The following is a 20,380-nucleotide window of genomic DNA, read 5'->3' as shown; positions in this document are numbered from 1 at the left end:
CATTCACTTCTTCAACCACTAAAAGGAACTATGAATAAATAGCAAAATAACCAAAAGGACAGCCTAGGGACTCCGTAAGTCTCTGAATGATCCAGAGCTGTCAATAAGTGGTCAGAGGGGTCAGTAATAAGATACAGCAAAAAGTCACCTCTTTTTTTTTTTTTAAATCAACTTGTAGAACTATATCTCACACCACCTAGTATCTTACCAATAGGGGAAAAAAATAGAAGTCTGAAATACTACACAGTGCTGCATCACTTTGAATTTCTTTTATGCCTTGGGTTTCTGAACAATGCTGATTTTCTAGATGATCCAACTACCCCATTTCTCTCTGAGACAAAGGTAAAAGGTACTAAAGACAGAGTGTTTTGGTGAAGGGAGAAACTAGATCCTACTGGTTAATAATTAGGTAGTATAAACCTGTAAATATCTAAAGAATTCTAGATCTATTTTATCTCTTAAAACTGCTAGTAAGAGATTTTTGTGGCTCAGAAGAGAAGCTTGTTAAGCATTTTCATTACCTGCTTGATACTCCAGAATGAGGTGGAACTCATCTACTTCTTGCATTGATTCCGGGGGAACAACTATATTGTCATCAAGAAGTTGATGCAGCTTGGGGCCAACTGGACCACAAAGAAGAACCTGGAGAGAACCAAAATGAAGTCTATCAAGATGTTCTTTTCCCAATAAATTTAAGTTCTGACTGCTAAAGCACACACAATTCAATTCCTCTATTAAAACATCATATCACAATTTAATCTGCATTAGGAAGGCTGTGGTTTGGAGGGGAAACTAAGGACAGGGAATGTTATCATTAGAAGAGCTGACTCTCCTAGACTGTTCTAAGGAAAGGGGTGCCAAAAGTTACAGACACCAAGGGCAGGTGGTAAATCAAGGGACTGGAAACACAGATGGGAAGTCACAGACTCCACAGATATAGGTTTGGTGTTAAAGTAAGAGCTCCATTGTACCCCCAAACCCTGCTCTTACTCTCTTCATTTTCCTAGGCCACTAAAGATGCGTAGGTAAAGCAGAGAACACTAAATCATACTACAGTTCTGAATTTCACCAGGCACACCAGCTCAAAGGCACTAAAGGAAAACAGATCTGTTTGAATTTTAGACAAGTAGAGAAAAGATGCCTTGGCAGCATAGTATAATTAATGACTGGTTGGTCTAGCTTATATAATTCAAGTAGGTTTTTTTTTTTTTTACACATATGTACTAATCTTCAAAGTAAGGGAATTATCTACATGTCAATGCAGAAAATCTAAAATCTGCTCTAACCTATGCCTCCCCTTGCCTTTTTTATTGTAAACCACCTCACACTCACAACTGCCAATGTACCTCAGTTCTGATAAGCTGCTCCCTCTGCTACTCCAGTCCTGGGCCTCTCTCAAGCAAATAGAGTGGAATTCTTTGGTGGCTGTGCAACACAGACAAATGTCCGTTAGAATGAGCAATGACTGAACAAGGACTGTGTCCAAAAGGTGATGAACAAATAAGTATCATGTTACCTCCTTCTAAACTGCTTCAAAATAAGGTTAGAACCTGCCATATGGCTCACCAATTCTTTTAATCAATAAGTGCTATATAGCATTTTCATAATACTGTATGCTAAGAAATAAAAGTTAGGCTTCATAGGATTAAAATATGCTTTTCTTTCTTCCCTCCTTTCATTTTACCCATGTATCAACACTGAAGACATCACTGACCCCATCTAGGCATCACTCTATAGCTTGGCCCTATTCACTGACTGAACTGTAGTCCCTGCACTGATTTCTATGCCATCAATTCTCTGGCAATCTGGTTTTGTTTTTGATCACAAGGAATCACAAGTTACCTACTCTTACAGAATGATATAGCTATTTGTTCTCAGTCTCTGAAATTTGCAGAATTACAGTTTCCAAGTTAGAAGGGAGGTCCAACCCAAACCTCTACAACATTTGTGACAAATGGTCATTGAGACTCTGGTAGATGACCTGCAGTGCCAGGGAACCCACAACCCACCAAAATAGCCTCTTTCATTTCTGAATAGCTCTGATTGTTATGAAGCTTTCAGTTACAATGAGTTGAAATCTGAAACTGATAAACATTGTTCCTAAGTCTGCTTTCTTAGATCAAGCATGATAGATCTAATTCTTCTTCTACAACAATCCTTCAGTCACTTGAAGACAGTAGTCACATTCCTCCATATTTTTTCTTCTCCAGGACAAACTCTTCCATTCTTTCAAAAGATCTGCATATGGTGTGGCCTCCAGGGCTTTTGCCATCCTAATGTTCTTCTTCCTGATATCCTGTCCTTCCTAACATGTGGCATCCTGGACTGAACATAGTATCTGAGATGTCATCTCATGAAGGCAAAGTCCAGTGGGACTGTCACCCAGCTTAGCCTGGATACAATATTTCTGGTAATGAAACCTAAGATCACACAATCTTTTTGATCATCATGTCACAACAGCTACTCACACTGATCTTGAACTCCACTAGACCGCCCAGATCTTTTCTAATAGGTCTAACCTGTTTCATACTCTCATGAAGTTGATTCCTGACTACTTTTGCAGGCCTTTCCACTTATCTTTATTAAATTTGGTTTTATTGAAGGTGGACCATTCTGACTACTGATCACATGTTAGCTAGATTCCCAATTTTTTCTCATCTATAAATGGGATAAACATATCCTGTGTGCCTTTGTCCAAATCAGGGATGAGTCTTTAGAAGAGAAGAGCAGTACTCCATTAGATACTTCAAACCAAGGTGATATGGATCCATTAATAATGATTCTTTGAACTTGGTCATTCAACCAGTTCACAATCAACCACACTGTATTATCACTTACTCGTATCTCTCCATATTGTAAACAAAAACATTGTAAAACACAAATGCTTCTAAAAAAATATCATTGGGTGGTTTTTTTTTTTTTGCAATTATGTAAAACATTTCCATATTAGTCATTTTGTACAAGACTTGAATGAAAGAAAATGAAAAATAGCATGCTTCAGTCTGTATTCAAATAATACCAGTTCCTTCTCTGCATGGGGATAGTATGTTTCATCATTAGTTTTTTGGGATTGTCTTGGATCATTGCACTGCTGAGAAAAGCTAAGTCATTCATAGTTCTTCATCAAGTAATACTGCTATTATTGTGTACAACATTCTCCTGGTTCTGTTCACTTTAGTATGCATCAGTTCATCTAAGTCTTTCCAGGTTTTTCTGAAACTATCTGACCTGTCATTTCTTAAAGCACAGTAATATTCCATTACACTCATGTACCACAGCTTGTTCGGTCATTCCCCAATTGATGGGCATCCCGTTCCCATTCTTAGTCACTACAAAAAGAGTTATTACTATTTAATAAATATCAAATGCTTTTTTGAAATTAAGATATATAATGCTGACAAACATTCTCCTGATCTAGGCTAACAACCCTGGCCTAACCGGTCCTTGATGATGCTACCCTAGATCTCCGTGAATACCACTACCCTCCCTAAATATCCACAAATGATTCCATTAATAAATACATTCTAAAATTTTTCTATGAATCAAAAGTAAAGCTCGCTAAAGATTAAAGACTACCTTCCTTTGCCAGTTTTTGAAAATTGGGACACGCTAGTACCACAGCAACTCTATCACTTTCCTCATCTTTTCAACTATATAAGAGCATTCTATGATGACAACCATCAGTTTAACCATCGATCTCGGCCTCAGGACGTGAGCTCCGTAAGCATGTTTACCACTGCGCCTCCTCACTAATCTTCAGCTCCAACTCACCGTTGAAGCAAAGATGCATCAGTTCCGGTCCACAGATTATTCCTCTTGACAGACTCTTAATTATCCTTGTCCGATCTACTCCAAACAATAATCCTCTTCACTCTTGAATCTTTCTCTTGCCCCAACACGGTTTTTTAAAAAAAGAAAAATGAAATAATAGTTCTTTCTTGCCTCAGCTCATTCTGAACGTTACTGACACTGCTTATGGAGGGCTAGGTGACTTTATAAGTTCAGCTTCAGTTACCTGCCCTTGAATCTATCACTCATACCCTTTTTTTTTTAAACCTTAGCTAGGTGAAGATTCTCTCTATTATATAAGATTCTCTATATATCTATATCTATATGATATATATATATTATATAAGATCTCTATATATAAGATTCTCACAGTTTCTCTGGAAAATTCCTCCTTTTTCTTTTCTGTATTTGTATATTAAGAATATCAGATTTCAGTGTTCCTTTCCTTATAAGTGTACAATCTTAACAGAATTTTAGCAAAGGAGAGCTTACCTACAATTTCTCTGAACTGTTTGAAATTCATTCTCAGAACCAGGGTGGGTGAAAAGTTATGCCTAAATTTCCTCTTTTTCTACTGCGAACTCTTCAGATGGAGAATCACTTCTTCCCAAGGTTCTCATTATATTTAGTTCAGCAATCAGTTACTTCTTATTGCTAAGAAGCAGATCTAAAATAGCAATTCCTTCTACCTTTTGAAAATGAAATTATCACTGTTGTAGTTCAATTGTGTCCAACTCTGCGACCCCATTTGAGGTTTTCTTGGCAAAGATACCGGAGTTGTTTGCCCTTTCCTTCTCCAGCTCCTTTTATAGAGGAGGAATTGAGGCAAACAGGGTTAAGTGACTTGCCCAGGGTCACATAGCTAGTAAGTGTCTGAGACTGGATTTGAACTCAAGAAGAGGTGTCTTCTTGACCCTAGATCCAGTGCTCTATCCACTATGTGATCTAGCTACGCAAAATCATCATTAAGGAAAACCAAGAATTTATCAGGTGCTCTGGATAGATATCTAGATAGCTGAAGTGTCCCAAAAGCCTCCATGCCACATAAATGCTTCCTGAGCTCCCTTCCTTATCTATATCCTTCTTTTTGCCAATATATAAATGTCTTGATCAGCAGATTACCAGTCCCCTCCTTCCCTACTGCTTGTTTCTTTTTCTTCTAACTAGTACTAATTAACTGTTCTGTTGAAATAACCCATGAATTCATATCATTATTCTCTCAAGTGCTAGATCATGCTTATTACTCAAAGAAAGCTGTCATATTTATTCCCTACAAAAAGGGCCTCCCACATGTACTAGAACTATGAAGCTTCAGTAGTCCTTCCTTTCTTCACTGTCACATTATTTCACCCTTCAATGTCTTGACATGGATTCAGGTTCCCCATTTTGAGACCTTTTGTCCCCTTCATCTCTCTCTGTTAATCAGTCCACCCACTTTCAGAGGCATCACAGCAAGCTAAATGCAACATTCTGAGTATCTTTTCAGCACTCTAAAATCCCACAAAATTGATACCAGGCTCAGGGCATTTCTGAAGGATGTTCCTTCAAAAGTAGCTTTGGGCACACAGAGAAGGAGGGAGAGGACCCCTTTCAAATTCAAAGTTGACTCTTGAGAAAGTAACTTCAGTGATTTAACTCTTTTTTGATCCAGAACCTTCCAAGATGCCCAAGCTCAGAAGGTCAGCTGGACAGCTTTCTCATGATCCTTGAGCCTGAGAGTAACTTCATGAGTCTGAGTCTTCACCTGAAAAGCTGCCAACCAAATCCAAGGCGTGTGTATGTAAAGGGGTGGTCTTGAGTTACCTATTGCATACGGCTTCACATCTGTGCCATTCTCCTGCTTCTGTAAGTTCAGGGATATTCTTGGTGCTCTATGGATCTAGTCCATCAGCTTTTATTCACTACTTACTGACAGAGAGTATCTCCTAAGTATATAAGATTTCCACTTAACTCCCCAAAGGCATAAGTGGAAAGGGAAAAAAATGACCACCTTATAAGGCTGATGGCTCTAAATGCCATTTTCTTTAACCAGATTCATTTTTTTGCTATTACAGTTGTGCTCCCTAAAACTAAACACATCTAAGACTGAGCATGTAATTTCTCACCCATGTCACCTTGGAATCAGGCACCTTGATTAATCAGTCTTTCTTTGTTCTTCACTTATGGTCCAATTCCACATTTTGTCAATCTGATCCTGCTTCCCAAACCTACTGCCTTAATTCAAGTTTTAATTATTTTACAGCTGAATTCTAGGTAAAAGTTATCTGTCGGTCTCCTCTAGTCTTCTTGAATTATGATAGCTCTCCTCTGGCTTTTCTGGCTTTGCACAACAGCCTAACAAACCTACAACAAAAAGGAAGGTGGAAAGGGTCCCATCCCAAGTCCTCGGTAGTAGGGATGGAGGGGTATAGTCACTGTGCTCAAGGCAAGAATAATCTTCCTCTGATGGCCTTATTTTGAACTCTGTACTAGTTTCTAAATTCCTCAAGTCAAAAAGACTTCAAGAAATTTCACCAAACGGATCATCCTACACTCATTTGACTCTAATTGCCCCTTTCCTGACAAACATACTTGCTTAAAACCTTCATACTGACTGCCAACTCCTGGTCACTGAAGATTCTATATCCCTGTTCCACATCCTCCCATTCAGAAAGTATGTGTTAAGCAGAAAGGAAAGCTATGGGAGTATGAAACTATTTGCAATACTTAATCACAAAATTATGGAAACACTTGTGAACAATATTAAAATTTTCATAGGGGAATTTAACTTACCTTCAAATCTGAATTTGCTGCAAGCTTCTGCCCAATTAAAGCGGCATTTCCTCCAACATAGTGCTGCAAAATAATTCATCTCTATTTGTTAAACTGTTTTATGTTACTAATTTTTACCAACTTTCCCTTTTAAAAGGCGTCAGTAAATTGCAGGGAGGAGGTACTGGGGAGGGAGCCAACCAGACCTTCCTGAGTTAGACCCTTTCCTAGAAAAGCAGCTCTGAGCTTTTCTATTGCACCACCCAGGCTGATCCATGAAGTGTCTTGATCACAGAATTAAGCAAGTTGCCCCAAATCACTGGACTAGGATAAACCCTGTACTACATGGATTTTTCCCTCACAGCCTTGAAAACTAGCATTATCCAGGTTCTTTGGCAACATCCTTGATGGTACCCTTTGCTGCCCCTTTCTAGTCCCACTTTAGAAGCATTAGGCCAGACCACAGTGAAAAGGAGGCTGGTGGGCTTCCCTAGTGCAGAGGTCTTAGTGTCAGCTCTATATGGAGTCTGAGGGGCTGCCGTAGCTTGTCCACAGTAAGAAGGTTCAGTTCTCTGTCCTGAAAACTTTATGTTTCTATGCAGCCCTCACTTCTCTGGGGTCTCCAGGAAACCATGGGCCTTCCTCTCTGGGTCTTTCCTTAAACATGCCAAATAACAGAACCTACTGTTTTCAGTATGGACATGTCCAACTTATTTATGAAGCTCTTACAGTCCCAGGATCAGACCCTTAACAGGGAAATTATATACTTGACAAATGTGCGGAGGCAAAAAAACTGGGTTCAGATCCCACTCTGATGCTTATTAGCTGTCTGATCTTAGGTAACCATTTAACTCCTCTAGATTTCAGTTTCCTCGCCTATAAAATGAAGAGATTGGAAAAGAAAGCCTCTGAGGTGCCTTTCAGCTCTAGATCTATGATCTTGTGAGGATGGACTGGAGAGAATGAGAGCAGAAAGACAAATTAGGAATGCACTGCACATTTCAGGTATAAAGTTAAAGGGCCTGAACTAGAGCAATGGCTGTGAGTGGGGAGTGGGGAAAGATGTGAGGAATCGAGTCTGCAGAACTGAAAAGATGTAACAATCAGTGGGATGTGAGATGAGAAGGAAGGTGAGGATGTGAGTGGAAAGATGGTGTTGCCTTCAGAAGAAGGTAGAATAGTACAGAGAAGCAGTCTGGGGGCAAAATAATGAGCTCTATTTTGGATATGTTGAGTTTAAGATGTCTATGGGAAATCCAGGTGGAAATCCATCAAGAAGCTGATGAGGGGGACGAGGGGTGATCATGGCATCTACGCTGGTGAAGTAGTACTGGGACGTCCCCGATGGTACAAAATGCCACCGCAAGGCTTATGTCACCACCAAGATGGGTGCAGCTATTGGCTTGGTGGCATCAGCCTACAACCTTGTGTTTGTCCCACCTGAATCAACTGCTGAAGGAATTTTAAGGGCTGGGAAAATGACGTTCTCCGTGGCTGCTGTAGGTGCCATATTTGGGATCACTTCCTGTGTCAGTGCTCAAATTCGTGAAAAACCAGATGACCCCCTGAACTACTTCTTTGGAGGCTGTGCTGCCGGCCTGACCCTTGGAGCCCGAATGCACAGCTACACAACCGGGGCAGCAGCGTGTATGTACATGGGCACTGCCGCAGCCCTTTTGAAGTTGGTCAAACTAGAAGGTTAGAAGCTGGTCAGCGGGCCCCGAACCTAAGCCAACAATACCTTTGTCAGGCGTTTTGTAAAAAAAGATTGATATATCATAACCCTGCTCAGCGTTTACCCAGACAGTTTCCTCGTTCTCCCCTGATGTTAAATTAAGCTTGGAACAACTTGAAAGAAAAAAAAAAAGAAGCTGATGAGGTAGGCCAGATGAGAAATCTAACCAGTGAGATTATCCAGGAAGGCCTCATGAAAAGGTTGGTATTTGAGTTGGGCCTTCAAAGGAAGGACTTTGACAAATAGAAGGAAGGAGGTTGAGCCAACTGCAAACATAGGGGGTCAGTGTGAACAAAGGTTTGGAAAAGGGAAAGGAATGAAGAATGAAGGATAGTAAAGAGTCCATGTTGGTTTCAACACAGTCAAATATGGCTCATTTATGAAGGAGACGACTATAAAAAGAGGTCAGAAAAGTTGGCTGAATTGCAATGATGGAGAAGCTTTAATGCTAGGGTAAGTACATTTCATTTGGTAGACAGTGGGAAGGAAGCTATAGCATCAGGAGATAATGCTGTTGTTTAATTGTAAACTAGATGAGTATTTGTCAGGGTTATTGTAAAGGGCAGTTTTTCTGGCTGAGGACAGGTTGGAATAAATTATCTCTACTGTCACACCTAATTCTTGGTACTCTCTAAGCCTAGAGCTATGGAAGAAAATGACAGCAGCAGTAGTGAGGATGAATTGAAGAAGATACTGGAACCAGAGGTACCAGTTAGGAAGCATTATAAAAGTCTAGGCAAGAAATGAGGCTTGAAGTAAGGTAGTGGCTATGGAAATGAAAGAGTAAATAGAAATACAGTATTATAGATTTAACAAGTGTTTTGACATTGGAGGGTGAATGAATAATCAAAGATGTCTTCAAGGTTTTAAGTATGGGCAACTGAAAGAATGTTGATATACTATATATCAACAGAAGTACAGAAGTTAGGGAGAACAAATTTAATGGTAGGGGGAACATGTGATTTCACTTTTGGATGATCCATATCAAGTTTAACATCTGCAAGACATTAAGGTGGAAGCAATCTAGCAGAGGCCTGGAACTGAGGAGAGCTTGAGAACAGATCAGGTTTGGGAGTTATCTGTAGAGAGGTAACAACAGAGGTCTATCATTTAGCTTTCTATTTTCCAAGTTGACCAAGTCCACATCCTCCAAATTATTTCCTCACAGTGAAATGAATTTAAAGCTCCTTGGGGGTAGGGATTGTTATGTTTTTGTTTTTTTATCTCTAGTACCTAGAACAATGTTGTACATTGACTAAATACTTTTAAGTACTTGCTGCAAAGAACTGAAGGGGTACTTAAAAAAAATTATTCTAAATGTAATAATAGGAAGCATATATGGAGCACCTATATAATATGTATGTAATAATGTAGGAATGTAATAATATATAGTAGGAAGCATATATGGAGCTAGGCACTGTGCTAAGCATTTTACAAAAATTATCTCATTTAATTCTAATAACCATCAACAAATAATCAAATATTCATAGGTGATAAAGAATAAAATCTTACATAAAACCCTTATTCATTTCACTCACCCTCTGCCTTACTCCTTTTTACCAAGTTTCAATCAGATATGGAGTAATCAGGAAAAAAAACAAAACCATCTTTTTTTTTTAAGCAATCGGGGTTAAGTAACTTGCTCAAGGTTACACGGCCAGTTATTTCTGGGTGTGGTGCTAAGTATCTGAGCCCGGATCTGATCCCCAGGTCATCCTGACACTGGAGCCCATGCTCTTACTTGCTGAGCCACCTGGCCGCCCCAAAACCATCTTTTCAAGGTGGAATTCTTCCCCTTTTTTGTCACAGCCCCTTTTGCCAGGCAGCCTGGTGAAACTTGTGGACCCCACCTCAGAATAATGTTTTAAAACATATAAAACACACAGGATTACAAAGGAAAGCAATTATACCAGTATATAGATAGTTATATATAGTTATAGATATACAACTGATACATAGTTCACAGACTGTAAGTTAAGATCCTCTGTCATAGAGGATCTTAAAAATCACAAAAATTAGCAGTGGATGATACAGATTCAAAATGGGAGCAAGGATTTCCTAACCCATGTACCTATTTAAAAATTTTGATTTAGAAGGGGACCAAAGAAAGCACCTAGTCACACACCTTCACTGAAGCCCAGAAAAATCAAGTGCTTTGTCTTGGGTCACACAGCAAGTTAGTTGAGGGAAGGGGAACTAGAACTCTAGACACTTTACTATTTCCCTACTACTCCCACAATTTACTAAGTGTACAACCCTCCATTTGACATGACTAGCTTTTGAAATGACAGTAACTATGGGAGGATATAAAAAAGGGGGAAGGGGAGAACAGGGGGAAATCATATAATTAAAAAATGTGAAGTCAAAATGATAAAGTGAGCAGCAGTATGGTGTCAGCATTAGCCATCAGGAAACCAGAAATTAGACTAAAGGATCTCTAAGTTAATTTCCAGATCTCACGTTTTATAATTTAATAAGGAGCTTGCCCTAGCTTCAGAGAAAATCTGACATAAACAATTTTTTTTTCCAACAGAAAGTAAGATGACTTTCACAAGAAGCAAATTCCCAAGATGCCAGGACAGTAACATACCCTTCTTTTATGAAAAGAAATATACATTGCTTCTGAAAGCACCAAACAAATGACAAACTTCTACCTACCCAACCCTAATCACACCAAGAGGCTCTTGTCCAAAGATTTCACAAGGGTGAAAACCCCTTGAAAAACAAGAAAATAAAAGATTATGGGATCTAGAGCTGGAAAGGTCTAGAGATGATTGGACCTCTTTAATTTTTCATGTAGAAACTGAGGCCAAAGGAGGTGATGTGAGTCACAGATGTTCACAAGACCAGGAGTGGCAGATTGTAGCCTAGTGCCACGTGGCATGACTCTATCCCTAAATACGCAGTTCTCACGCCTCTCCTTCCAGTTTCTGGGAGGGCCATACAACTACAGTGTCACAAGGTGCAGAGCATACACCTTAAGAGCGGTCTTATTCCTGAAGGAGAAGGCTCCACGGAGTCAACTTTATATAAAAAGAGACTTCTATAAGCTGTTGTCAGTTACAATAAAACAAGGTCAGAAGGGGTTAGAAACCAAGTTTTGGTATCTTATGTACCTGGTGGAATTGAGCCATAGTCTATCAATATATATCTTTAAAACAGAAATCTAATGAGTGACAGATAATGAAGCTGAATCAGGAAAGTCAATGGAAAGAGAACAATGGGATTTATAGGAGATACAGGCATACTTCTTCAAACGGAATTCCTTACAAGTGTATCAAGTATTACAAATAAGTCCTGAGATCAAGAGACATGAGGCATCTTTCTAGCAACTACTTAGCTGGAAGGGACCATTCACTCAAACAACCCAAAGAAGGCACAGACCTGGGCTCCTGGGAGGGCGGATGCGATCTGGGAGATGTTGTGAAAAGCTTCCTCATCACTGAAGAAGCGCTCAGCAGCTGCTCCCTTGACCATGAAATGAATGAAGGCTTCTTTCAGATCTTCCCTTGAATGTAAGACACTATGATCTTCCCCATTACCAGGACTGAGGCCAAGTGCTTGTAAGAGTTTCACTCCTGAAAGGACTACATCCACACAGGCATTGACTCTGAGAAAAGGAAGAAAAAGATGTTGCAAAAAGAACTGTAATACCTATTATTTGAAAGTTTTACAAAAGGGAAGCATTTTAAAAGTCTCTTTCTTATATTTAGAAGATCTGAAAAGGATCAGACCTTTAGATTTTACAGTACATATATAGCCATCTATTTGTAACTGGGCAGATAATACTATCCCTCAGCATTCACTCTATGTCTCCAAAATCATAAATCTCCTTGCTGCCCTGGAAAACTTATAGTTTTGACCTCCCTCCAGTCATACCTCCCAGGCCGCTTTTTAGGAAAGCACCATGATGCACCTCACTCCCAACTCTCCTGTTATCTCCTTTCTGGGCGGAGAAGACTCCTTTTCCCCGGGGGACCCTTTCTGCCCTCTATCCCTCTCCCCTTTGAATTCTGAAACCAGTGGATGGAATGTATCAATCAACTACCCAAAGACCCCATGCACCATTACGACAACTTTCCTAAAGAGTCCCCTCCCTGGCCAATACTCCCCTTGCTGTCCTGTCTCCGTCATCAGAATGTAAGCTCCTTGAGACAGGGACTGTCTTTGTTTTTGTAGCTGAATCTCTGACCCTTGACATACACTTTTTCATTCATCCAAATCCCCTCAATTTGGGACAAGTTTCACACGAAAACAGGCTGTCAGCAGAAATGAACTAACACCTCATACATTCATTCCAAACTGCCTGAGAGACCCTACTACACACAAGGCAATGTGCTAGCCCACTATGGGTAATATAAGGATAACAAGGTCAGAGATTTAAAGCTGGGACAGACTGTAGAAAAATCCTCTAGTACAATCCCTTCATTTTTCCAGTTATGGAAGAAGCAGCCCAGAGAAGAGGAAATAACTTGTCTTGATCACACAAACAGCTGATCCACAATTCACACCCAGGTACTCTGATTTCAGACTGTTCTCTTTCCATTATGCCAATAGCCGAATGAGAGCTGCTGAATTTTGCTGAACACCAAAACCAAATATTTAAGATCTTCATAAACATACTATGGTTAGAAACCCACAAACTCCTAGTTGCACAGAGTCTGTCCAATTTCAGTTTCTATAGACCTTCTACTCCCTTTTCAAGGCTACTTTTTCAAGAACAAAGATTTAATTATGACATCTGCCAAAGCGTCCCCTCAGAGCTCACTGCCCTCCACCCCAAGGTTGGTAATGCATCTTCTCTAATGTAGTTACAATGCACCTCCCCAACAGGAATCTGAAAATGGCTAGGAAGCACTGAGGAGGCTAAACTCGTCTCAACTCAGACAACTTAGTAATAAGTATAACCGCACATCACAGGCTTTAATCAAGTTTTACAGCTTCAGACACTAAGAAAAGTGTAAACTTGCTAATAAAAAAGATACTGTAGCTATTTTGGTGCTTATGTCCCTCCCTACTTAAAACATTTCTTTTTCAGAGACTAACTGGACAATTCTTCCTTGCCCTGAGAATTAATACATATAAGCTTACTCATCCAATCTTATTTCTGACTACTCCCCACCACACAATTTCTCATTCCATCATGCTGGTATCCTTACTGTCTCACAAGGACGTCACAATAATTCCCGTCCCTATCTCTTCATCCCCTCCAACATACTCTTTGCCTACTAAAAATTTAACTATCCCCTTTAATGCTTAACACATTCTTTACTTTTATTTTAATGTAAAATTAAGGGCCTGTGTATAGTACACAATTCTGGGCAAAAGGCAAGACAAAGTTTCTATAAGGCAGTGTTTTTGTGCTGACAGAGCTTACAGTTTGGTACAGGGATAAGTAAATAACCATAATACAGAGTAATACTATGTTCAATACAGAAAATTACAACAAACATCATGGACAAAGTACTACACTCCTTGTTCCTGGGGAAACAATGACAAAACCTACCCTAAAGGATCAAATACAACTGCAACTAGATAAATTAATACAAAATAATTTTAGGTAGAGATATTTAGGACAGGTGTTCTTAAACCTGGGATCCATGAACTTGTTTTTAAAAAATATTTTTATAACAAGATTTAATCTTATGTATTCAAAAACATGGTTCTGAGCAGTCTACAGGCTTCATCAGAGTACCAAAGGGGTCCATGACACACACACACACAAAATGGCTAAGAATCCCTGACAGGGGAATCAGCAAAGATTTCTTTTAGAAGGTTCCATCACCTACCTTTGTTCTCTGAATTTTCCCAAATGCCTTTTCTTTTATCTTTTTCCTCCCTCCCTCACCCTGCTCCTTCCTTGAAGTATTCTTAAGTGTTCTCACTTAAAGGTTCTCAAATTGCTTCACTTACGGTAACCTAGTCTGCAGACTACAAACTCCTTGAGGATAAACACCACGACTTATATTAATACTCAGTTCTCCTGAGCAGCAAATACAGAGCTGAGTACAATAGCGTCTACTTAAAAAAAAAAAAACAAAAAAAAAACACCACCACTGTAGAGCAGGGTATCACACACACACAATCTTTGTATTTGTGTGTAGGACAAATCATCATACACCATAAATCCTTAATAAGTGTTTGCTGACCAATTAAAATCTTGGGCTCACTGATTTGGCTCTCTCCATCTCACCAAGAACAGGGATGAAATGACAGAAAGATTCACATATACTTCTCACAAACATCTCACCTCTCAATCGATTTTTGGCAATTTATTTTCCAAACACAACTCTCTACCAACCCAATTCCTTTTCTTGGTATTCATTCTACTCGGCTTCTGGAGCATTTGATACTTGAGTACTTCTCTCACAGACACAAACTCTGGTGACTTGAAATCTCTCCCTCCAAAATTACCAATCCTCTCTTAATTGCTAAATCTAAGGGACTCTTCTCAATCCTGATCTTTCTTTGATGACTTTGCAGCCTTTGAAACACCTGCTCAGCTCCTTTCAGATGCTCTCCCTTCTAGGTTTTTCTGACATTATTCTCTCCTGGTTCTCCTATCTGTCCTATCTCTTTGTCCTTGGTCTCCATGCATGCCCATTAATTGTGAGTGTCCTCCAAGGCTGTCATGAGTCCTCTTCTCCTTTCACTGTATATAATCTCACTAGATCTCATCATCTCCCATGGGTCCAATTATCATCTCTATGCAGATGATCCCTGATCTGTGAAGGGCACCACAATCCTTCCAGTCACCCAGGCTCACAACTTCAGTGTCACCCTTGATTCAACGCTCACTCATATCAAATATACAAGCTGTTGCTAAATCTTGTAGTTTATAGCTTTACATCTCTCATAGAGATCCCCTTTGTTCCACTCATTTTAATTCAATTCAAGAAATATTAAGTGCCTACGACATGCCAAGCACTCTGCTAACTACTGTAAGGAAGACAGTCTTTGTTCTCAAGGAGCTTACTCTCTAAAGTGTATAGCTACACAACTCCAGTTCAGGCCCTCATTATCTCCTGCCCTTTCAGAAGACTTCTGGTTGGCCTCCCTGGCTCTAAGTCTCTCCTCAAGCCAACCCAGATAACGATGGAATTTCCATAAGCCTAAGTGAGCCTGTCAGAAAGTCCTGTTTGGTACTGAAAGCTTTCCACTCCCTTCCTACCTTTCCAATCTTCTTATACCTGATTTCCCATTATATGATACAACTACCCTTGCTTACTGGGTCTTTGCACTGGCTGACTCTCTCACCCCTATCCCTTAGTTTCTCTGGCTTCCTTCAAGATTCAATTCACACCTGACCTTCTGCAAGAGTCATTCAATGTCCCTCCAGTTGCTAGTGCCTTTCCCTTTCACATTACCTTTGTCTACTTCGCATAGATCCTACACATACCTAGTTATTTATGTGCTATTACCCAATTGGAATGTAAGCTTCTTGAAGGCAGAGATCTCATACCCTCCACTTCCTATGTATCACCAGGGCTTGGCACAGTGCTTGGCACATAGCAAGAGAGTAAAAAATCGTTGCTTACTGACTTCAATAAAACATTACTCTCTTGTGTCTCCTACAGTCTTGCCTCCTTTTTCTCAGCCTCCCTTGCTAGATAGTCACACTTCCATCCAGTCAGTAAGTGAGGAGCTCCTCAAGACTGACAGACTATTCTCTTAATCTTTCCCTTGGCTACATTACCATCTCTTTTCAAGTCTCTTTATCGAAGTCTCACTGAACTCCAATACAACCCTATCACGGTCAGCTAGACACTTCTACATGAAATGTCTGGTGGGCACACGAAACTCAACATGCCTTTTTATAGATTAAAAAGCTGAGTTAAGCAATTTATACAAGGTCAGACATTAAGTGAGAGCCGCAACCAAAACTCAGAAGTCCAAGACTCTTTCCAATATAGCATGTTGCCTCTCCCCAAACCCACCATTTTGATGAATTAACTTCTGTATTCTCAGGACACCTGATGGCAAAGCTTAAACCCTTTATGCTGCTCTCATATTAGGGGGCTCCAGTATCTATACTGACCCTCTCTCAAATACCCTAAGTTCCCAGTTTCTCAATCTACTCAGTGACCACCACCTACTTCTTCACTCTAGCTCAACTACACAGAGCCAGTATGTGTCAGAAGGACTTGAACCCAGGTCTTCCTGACTCCAAGGCCAGCTCTCTCCACTATACCACAGCTGCTTCTTCAAAGCAGGACAGGCCCAACCCAACCTTCAAAAAAAAAAAACTCTTCTGAAACATTTTACAATATTTCTGCAATACCTGACAAAACCTAAAAGGCTAATTTCACAATGTAACCCTACCACAGGAAACTGGTTTCTCATATGTATATAATTCAACAATTAAGTAAACACTAAGAATGAAAAAAAAAAAAAAACCTAGAGTCCCCATCCTCAAGGAGCTTACAATTTAATTGAGTGGGAGTTAGTTGGACATGACATTTATCCACACAGTGTAAGACAGAATAGGGGAAATTGCTCTAGAAGAAGTTGAGGAGAAAAGCTCACCAGATCACTGAGATACAAGAGACCGCTGAGGTCACCAGACCTAACTTCCTCAATTTACAGATAAGAAAACAAATCCGAGAGGCGAGTAACTTGCCCAACATCACAAAGTCTGTCAGACTTTGGATCTGATGCATCCTCCGACTACAAATCTAGAGCTCTTCATACTGCGCAGCCCTATCTCTTCTGTCAATTCTTTTTCAAATTACCCAAGATGACAAGAACCTACACATGATGGCAATTTCCAGGCTGACCCAGGAATCAGTGGCAATCAGTCCAACAAATCCATGCTAAGGAGGTCCCGACTACAAGCTCCCTGAGGAGCTTGGGGTAGTGGAGAGAAGTCCTGTCTTAAAGTCAGGAAGACCTGGATTCATGTTCTGCCTGGCATCCTAGGTGTGCTGATGGAAACCCACTTAACCTCTCAGCGCTCCCAGACAGTTCTGAGATTAAATTATAGTTAGCTGCAGATCAAAGAGGGATGCATAGCAGGTAACAGATTCAGATACCTGTCCCCACCCTGCCCCTCTAAAAAATACAAAGCACTTTCCTTACAATTTGAAGAATGAAGTTTCTTTAAAAAAAAACAAAACAAAACAAAAAAAAAACTGAGGTGCAAAGAGCTTAAGTATCAGTCATGATTTAAAGCTGGATCTGCAGACTCAAAAGGATGGGTGTGGGAGGATATGCTGAAAAAAAGCAGGTTGGAAGTGAAGGACAGGGTTTCAAAAGTTTTTATTTCCTCACCAATAAGTATTTCAAACACACTTTTTGAATGACAAATGGCATGGAAGCTATAATTTATAACACCCAAGGCCAGCTCAGTAATCCTGTCTAGGAGGCACTTTACTTAGGTTTCTAGAAGCAGATTCAAAGTCAATATTAAAGCTATGACCCTAACCCACTTCAATTATGAGTTAAACTTTCACAAGTCTATATAAAAGATTTTTGAATGTCAAGGTACCATACAACAAAGACAGTGGTATGACTGAAGGATGGGAAATTGTGTCTGCAAGTGAAATGCAAAAAGGCTTTCCTTGTCACATTATTAGTGTGGGAGGCAAGTAGTAACATTTGAACAGGATTTTAAAGAATCACAGAATTTTCAAGCTGGAAGGAATTTCAATGGCTTGTACCCAAAAGAAATCCCTATTACTTCCTTACTACAACGTTGTTCATACTTCATTTTCGAAGAGGACCAATGACATCACAGAGTGAATTGTAGGTGAACTGGATTTAAGTGAGGCAGTTGTACAAAGTGGTCAGTCTCTCTCTTCCAGAGTAACAGAAAGTCAGTGGCAAGATAAAAGTTAGGATGACTGGCACTGGGATGCAGTGGATGACCTTGGTGTCTTTGATGTTTGACCAAGTGAGTTTCACAGCACCTGCTTCAGCTGCCTTCATGGCCTGAGAACAAATCAGTCTCATCCACCCACTCTGCAGGTAAAGTCTTCACATGCTTGGGATAGACACTGCCCTAACACAGCAGTGCGTTTGTGGCCCATCAATCTGATTTAACCTGTCTGTTTACTGGGGTATGGCCACTGCCCATGCTTCTTGGAGGCATAGGTGACACCAAAAGTGTATGAGCAGGCCCCGCAGCCATCCCCTCTGAGATGCCAGTCCTCCCTCAACACCCCATCACCCATACATATACACTACAACATTACCCAACAACTCATTTCATTTTCTTGAAAGCCTCTAATGAACCACCCCACTTTTGGACAGCTCTAATTGGTAGGATTTTTTTTTTCTATTGACAGTCTGAAGATTAAATTTTGCCTCCTTGTAATTTCCATCCATTGACAAATCGTAAATTCCTTTTCTATATGGTTCCCCTCCAAACTGAAGCCAACTGTTTGTTCTGTGTCTTTGTTCCCCAGACTATAGGCCCAGCTAGGTGATGCGGATTCAAGTTTCTTTACCAGCTCTGAGGGGCTCTTCTGTGGTCTCACTCCATCTTATCAATGTCCTTTAATTAGGAGCCCAGAACTGCACACAATCCTGGGGCAGTCTTAGGTGGCAAAGTTATACCTCTGTTAATGAAGCGCCAGGCCCTACTACCTCGTTTTGAGTTTGTCACAGCCCCCTGGTCTTCTTTCAAACTCTGATCTACTTTGTCCCCCACCCATGACCAAGGAGATTTTTTACATTTCTAAGTGTTTAGTTTCTCTCATTTCTGGGGAAAGACAGAGAAATTTTCTTCTATCTTCCTCTAAAATGAAGCCTATCCTTCGGGAGGCGCACAGGATCACAGGCAACCCCCCAAACCAAACAAGCGCAGCTGGCACAGGACCGGCCCACAGGGCGCTGTCTTTGACGGGGTTCCTCCATGGGCAAAGCCTTCCCTCCTCCACGGGGCAGCTCGCCACCAGGACGCACCCCCCCACACTACCCCCTCCTACAACTTCCCCATCACGCCCCCCGCCCCAACCTCTCTCACACACTCACTGAAGGACCAGTGACACCTCCTGCGGGGAAACTGGGCCCCGGGGGAGGTAGTGGAGGGGCGCTTCCTGCATCCCCCACCTTCCCCTAACCCTGAAGGGGGGGGGGGGGGGGGGGGCGGTGACGGCCGGCTGGCGTCCTCAGGCCCGCGCCCCCCTCAAACAAGGGAGTGTGCCCCGCCCCGCCGCACTCACCCCACGGCCACGCGGTTCCACGGCCGCGCGGGGCGCACGATGAGCGCCTCCCAGGCCGCCGCCAGCCGGCCCTCGGCGGAGGTACCCCAGGGCGACGGCGCCCAGGGCACGGGACCCCAGAGCGCCCGAAGCGCCGAGCCAGGCAGCTCGGGCTGCAGCACCAGCACGCAGCCCACGGCCAGCGCCAGGAAGCCCGCGCACGCCGGCCCGCTCCACACGGCCATGACGGCGGCGGCCGCGTACGGCGCTCCTCAGTCAGGCTGGCGGCCCGGAGCGGCGCTTCCGCATCCTGCCGGCGCGCCCTACACGTCATCGCGCTCTACGTCATCACGCACGCTACGTCAGCGTCCAGGCCCTCCGACCGCGCGCGCCCCCTCGCGGCCGCCGTTTGCCGTTGTTCGGCCGGCTTGGAATGCCCCCCTCCCCAGGCCAGCCTGGCAGCGTTCCTCGCAGCCTGCGTCTCCACAGCTCTAAAACGGGGCCCCTGAAAGGTCTGTGAGAGCCTTAGCATCCCTGCTGGCGCAGCCCTCTCACGTCGCAGATGAGGAAACTGAGGCCCAGGGAGGTCAGCAGTGTCAGGGGGCGAGGTGGCGGTGGTCGAGCCTTCCTCGGCTCTGACCTCTGACCCTGCTGACCCTCCCTCCCGGGGCTGCTTTGGCGACCAAGGCCTGTGCTGCCGACCCAAAGAGGACGAGATCCCTCAGTCCACGGAGCTCAGCGTCCACGCGCGGGATGCCCACGCGCCCCGCGAGCTCCTCTCCCACTGATTCACCTCTAGCAAAGTCATAAGTTTAAAAACTCCAGTTCTCACTGGGGCCAGTGAACTTGCTTATTATTTATTATTATTATCATTATTACAATATAATTTTGTTTTTTGTAATCCTCTGCATTTTATTTCACGCACTCAAAGATTCCATACTAAGGAGTGTCCGTGGGCTCC

At 41.9% G+C, this 20,380-nt stretch overlaps 1 protein-coding gene across 3 annotated transcripts in view; it reads right to left on the bottom strand.

Moving 5' to 3' along the window:
• ADPGK (ADP dependent glucokinase) overlaps nt 1–19,704 on the bottom strand; it is a 34,080-nt gene extending 14,376 nt beyond the window's left edge. Inside the window, exons 1-4 of one of the 3 annotated variants that reach the window (XM_069071232.1) lie at nt 19,441–19,704; nt 11,660–11,885; nt 6,562–6,624; nt 522–642 (exon numbers count right to left, since the gene is read on the bottom strand). In XM_069071232.1, the coding sequence (XP_068927333.1) occupies nt 522–642; nt 6,562–6,624; nt 11,660–11,885; nt 19,441–19,664 (634 nt within the window). In that variant the 5' untranslated portion in view covers nt 19,665–19,704. Of the gene's footprint in view, nt 1–521; nt 643–1,346; nt 1,425–6,561; nt 6,625–11,659; nt 11,886–19,440 lie in introns of those variants that run through there. The other 2 variants (XM_069071233.1, XM_069071235.1) reach the window with 2 other exon arrangements.
• Between the last annotated feature and the right edge of the window lie 676 nt (nt 19,705–20,380).

Source organism: Petaurus breviceps, unplaced genomic scaffold (assembly GCF_028583685.1).
Source record: "Petaurus breviceps papuanus isolate PSGF00001 unplaced genomic scaffold, PetGlider_PUasm1.0 90825, whole genome shotgun sequence".
NCBI lineage: Eukaryota > Metazoa > Chordata > Mammalia > Diprotodontia > Petauridae > Petaurus > Petaurus breviceps.
This window is presented reverse-complemented; position numbering and strand designations above follow the sequence as displayed.